Source organism: Mytilus trossulus, chromosome 1 (assembly GCF_036588685.1).
Source record: "Mytilus trossulus isolate FHL-02 chromosome 1, PNRI_Mtr1.1.1.hap1, whole genome shotgun sequence".
Lineage (NCBI taxonomy): Eukaryota > Metazoa > Mollusca > Bivalvia > Mytilida > Mytilidae > Mytilus > Mytilus trossulus.
Window position 1 is genome coordinate 42,064,093 of NC_086373.1, and position 4,928 is coordinate 42,069,020.

Below are 4,928 nucleotides of genomic sequence, written 5' to 3' on the forward strand. Positions count from 1 at the left end.
GAACCTTCTTGTGTAATTTCATAGATATCTATAGTACGGAAACATAATGTGTCTTCAAACAACGACGACGACGACAACATCATAGCATTATACAAACCCCCCAAAAAATTTTGCAGTCGTATATAAAGAGAGCGAATGATAACAGGAACATTAAATTTCAACAGTCGAAGAGAAAATAACGATTTGACAAAAAACATCGACCAGACAAACTAATTTATGTCCAGATAAGTTAGCACAGCATCGGATCTCTTACTGACATTCTCGTAGGAGCGGGTTGGTCTTATTGATTCTAATATATAAAATAGGGGCCTGTTGGATTGGGTAAGATTTCCCAAGCTCCCTTTAGACTTGTTTGTGCTTTTTAGCATGCAACGAGAACATCAGTATTCCCGATCGCATACCATGTTGTTTTACAAATGCATTTTTTAACTCATCGATACATTTCATTTTAAATGCATTGATTCACGTGAATAGTTATCAAAGGTACCAGGATTATAATTTAGTACGCCAGACGCGTGCTTAGTCTACACAAGACTCTCCACGGATGCTCATATCTAAATAGTTATAAGCGATTCAAATGAAAGGTTGAAGAGCATATTTACACTAATTCTTTCATGAAATATTAGTTTCAAAATGTATGTTCTATAAACAACAAAAGAATCGTTACCATGCCCGCAACAGTAAATTTATGTCAACAAGGGAGAGCACTTTGTTCGGATTGACGAACACATTTATGACATCTGAATTCACATATTGGTGTGTCATCCGTCACACAATTTATCTATGATAATGCGCAAACATGATAGAACGTATGATAAAATTGAGAAAGGAAATGGGGAATGTGTTAAAGAGACAACAACCCGACCATAGAGCAGACAACAGCAGAAGGTCACCAACAGGTCTTCAATGAAGCGAGAAATTCCTGCACCCGGAGGCGTCCTTCAGCTAAAGAAATATATAGATACTAGTTCAGTGATAATGATATCTAGTACATATTTGCAAATGAGGAAATGACACATAATCTTTTCTAGTCAGTTTGAACTTGCTCTGGATTCGAAAAGTACATACAGTTCGAAAACCAGATCGGATTACTTTTATCATTTTTATTTATTTATGATAAGTTATAAAAATTTTAGTCACTGTATGTCAAGATCGAACGACTACTGTATAAAATAGGGGCATGTTGGATAACATTTTAATTCACATATTATTTACATATACAATATATATTTATTATTAATATATATATAACATGTATAACTTTACAATTGTATTTGACATTCAAATGTTTGTTTTTCTTCTTTGTTAAAATTTAGTGCAAGAAATTATCAAAGAGAAAAACTAACAGTGTATATAAAAGGACCATTTACTAGACATTACATCATTTCTTTTAAATTCGTTTTCTTTTTATACTCAAACAAAACGCATATAATTTATATGTCTCTTAATTGTCCCTTACCATAGTATTTCTCACATTTTCAAAGTCTGACAGGACTTTGTATTCAAAATATTTGAAGACATAATTGACCATGTAATGCCCATATTTTCCCGGAATATGTTCCGGGCCACTTTTTATGTACTGTGACATGTGTCACTGTCATATGCAGGTTCAAGGAAGAACGGAACAGAATATCGATCGATTCCATTATCTAACACACGATGTCGCGTGACCTTGAATCGACCACTCATCATCTGAGAAAAAAGGTTAAAGCTAGTCATCTTTTCATATATAAACCCGCAAGTCCAACAACCCCTTTTTAACCTAAAATTGTAACGTTTGATCCCTAACGTGATAATTATAATACATGTAACTATTCGAGTGTTGCTGATTATCCAGGTGTTTACATATATATAGATAACCAAATAACTGATAAATTTGTTATATACTGTAGTAGTGTGAGGCCACGGACATACAAGTCACAGTGACCATAGGTAAGTTTTTAGATTTAAATTTAGATTCAAATTCAATGTCATTCATGGATTTGTCTGTTTACTTCATTAAATATATGTGAAATTTTTAATAATAAATTTAAAAAAAATACAGATTCCCTTTTATTAGTGGTATTGCTAATGCAATCAAACAGTGATATTCATCACAAGCTGTATTTCTCCGCGTAAATATTATTTGATTAAAAGATAAACCTCGAAAATTGTTACCCCACGAATAAAAGTACTTCCACAACCAAAAACGCCTCAGTTTCAAGAACGTCTAAAAACAGATGTATTTTCTAATTTCCTGTTCAATGTAAACATAAACTATATTTGTTTGCACCTGTCCTAAGTCAGGATCCTGATGTTAGTGGTTGACGTTTGTTGATGTGATTCATAAGTGTTTCTCGTTTTTCTTAAATAGATTAGACCGCCTTAGTTTTCCCGCTTAAATAATTTAACACTAGTAATTTTGGGTCCCTTAATAGCTGGCTGTTCGGTGTGAGCCGAGGCTCTGCGTTGAAGACCGTACTTTGACCTATAATGGTGTACTTTTACATTTTATGACTTGGCTGGAGAGTTGTCACTCATACCACATCTTCTTATATCTATATACAATACTGGTGCTCAGAATGTCTGGTTTATTTCATGAAAAGGGTGAAATTTTTCACTACCTTTCGAGGAAGAGCACTTTATTGGAATAAGAATAACCATTTGAGTCCCGAAAATCGAACATCATCTGTGCAAGTGTCTCAACCTGCCCTAAAAATGATTCATCATACAAAAGTTAACGATTTCGACTGATCATACGACACAGAATAAATTGATACCATAAACGCCTACCTGAAATTAATTTCACATATTGACCCTACTAGCTTATTTTAATCTGCTTTTACATTTTACATTTATAAAGCTTTTAGTTCTCAAGTCAATTGACAACAAAGAAGATAAAAAAAAAGAAGGGCATTGGTAACAAGTATAAAGGTAATGTCTGAACGAGGAGCAGATTTATCTAAAATTGTCGTATTTAAGGAGCTCCTAAAATATTGCGGACAATGGTAATAAAGTTATTCCAGCTTTTTTTCTTATTTCAGATTAACATCAAAGATGTCAACTTTTCAGCTTCCAATTATCGATTTATCTAAATCCAAAACAAATCGAGATGAACTATCGAAACAGATAATTGAAGCCCTTGAAAATGTCGGTTTTCTTTATATCGATAATGTAGAAGGCATCGACTTTGCAAAAATGTTTCAGTGTTGTAAGTGGTTCTTCAAACAGCCAATAGAAAAGAAAAGAAAAATCATGCGAAACTTCTGGAATCCAGATAGTAAAAATATTTATAGAGGATATTTTCCAGTTGTCGAAGGTGAACCAAGTAGAAAGGAAGGCTTTGAATTTGGACGTGACGTTTCGTTAGAAAACAAATCCATCGATCCGGAAAACTGGTTCTATGAACGCACTCCATGGCCGGAAGAAGATGGAACATTTCCATTCAAGGAATTTATGCAGGCTCAATACGAAGTTGTTCATTCAGCGGCCATGGAAATTTTGCGTCTCACTGCAAATGCACTTGGCGTGGAAGAAACAGCTTTTATTCATCTTTTTAAAGAAAATCCTTGCAGCACGTTTCGCATCATGCACTACCCGCCATGGGATGGACCGCCACCAAAAAACGCGCGCATCGAAGATGGTAAGATTCTGACAACACCTGACCATTCTGACAGTAATTTTCTTACACTTCTTTGTCTATTCAATTATGAAGGATTAGAAGTTGTTGGACCAGATGGAAATTGGATACCGGTAGCGCCACGTGAAAATAGTTTCGTTATGAACATCGGTGACCTATTTTCTCGGATGATGAATGGTCGATTCAAAGCCACGCGACATCGTGTGTTGGATATCGGAATCGATCGATATTCTGTTCCGTTCTTCCTTGAACCTGCATATGAAAGTGACATTGGTGTTAATTACATGTCACAGTACATAAAAGGCGGTCCGGAACATATTCCGGAAAAGTATGGACATTACATGGTCAATATGGTCAAGTATGTTCGCAAATATTTTGAATACAAAGTCCTGCCAGACTTTGAAAATGTGAAAGAAAAATACTATGGTAAGGGACAAAAAGACATATAAAGTATATGTGTTATTGGTTGAGTAAAAGAAAAGTCATTTAAAAGAATTATGAAATGTAAAAGGGTTAATTTATATATACTGCTAGTTTTTCTCCTTAAACATTTCTTGCACTAAATTTCAAGCTTTTAACATATTAGAAAAACAAACACTTGAATGTCAAATACAATTGTAAAGTTATAATTTATATACATACAGTGACTAAAATTGTTATCCCTATTATAAATAAATAAAAATGATAAAAGTGATCTGATCTGGTGTTCGAACTATGCACTTTCCAAACCAAAGCAGGTTCAAATAGACTAGAGAAGACTACGTGTTCTTTCCTCATTTGCAAATATGTACTTTTTATATCATATGTTCTATCATATTTGCACATTATCATAGATAAATTGTATGACGGATGATTAAATCATGTCACAACAATATTTGAATTCAGATTTTTTAAAAGGGTTTGTCAGTCCGTACATATCGTGGTCCACTGTGACAAATATACAGCTGCAAGCAGGGTAACGATTTTTTTGCCGTTTATAAAACATGAATTCTGAAATTAATACTTTATGACTGAATTTGTTTGTATAATTTCATGTGAATCAATGCCATTTAAATGAAATGTATGGAGAAGTTGAAAAACTTGCATTTGTCACAATATATATTATATTCTTGCAACATTGCTATACATGTATACAGATATATTATATGTATGAATGTACGTTAGTTTTTTTTATTCAGTTTGTTACAAACATATTTGTTTATATGAATAATAAGGTAATTACTATGTAAAACAACATGTCACAGTACATAAAAGGCGGAAAACTATGGACATTACATGGTCAATATGGTCAAGTAATTCCGCAAATATT

General features: G+C 33.5%; 1 protein-coding gene across 1 annotated transcript; it reads left to right on the plus strand.

Moving 5' to 3' along the window:
- Window positions 1-1,856: 1,856 nt before the first annotated feature.
- On the plus strand, window positions 1,857-4,491 carry LOC134708079 (uncharacterized). Its single transcript, XM_063568381.1, has 2 exons — window positions 1,857-1,932; window positions 3,024-4,491. Exon 2 carries the CDS (start codon window positions 3,037-3,039, stop codon window positions 4,066-4,068), a length of 1,032 nt encoding a protein of 343 aa, XP_063424451.1. The 5' UTR covers window positions 1,857-1,932; window positions 3,024-3,036; the 3' UTR covers window positions 4,069-4,491.
- The last annotated feature ends 437 nt before the right edge of the window (window positions 4,492-4,928 follow it).

Excerpts from the sequence above, each read along its gene's own strand:
- LOC134708079 (XM_063568381.1), top strand. The coding sequence starts at position 3,037 with ATGTCAACTTTTCAGCTTCCAATTATCGATTTATCTAAATCCAAAACA.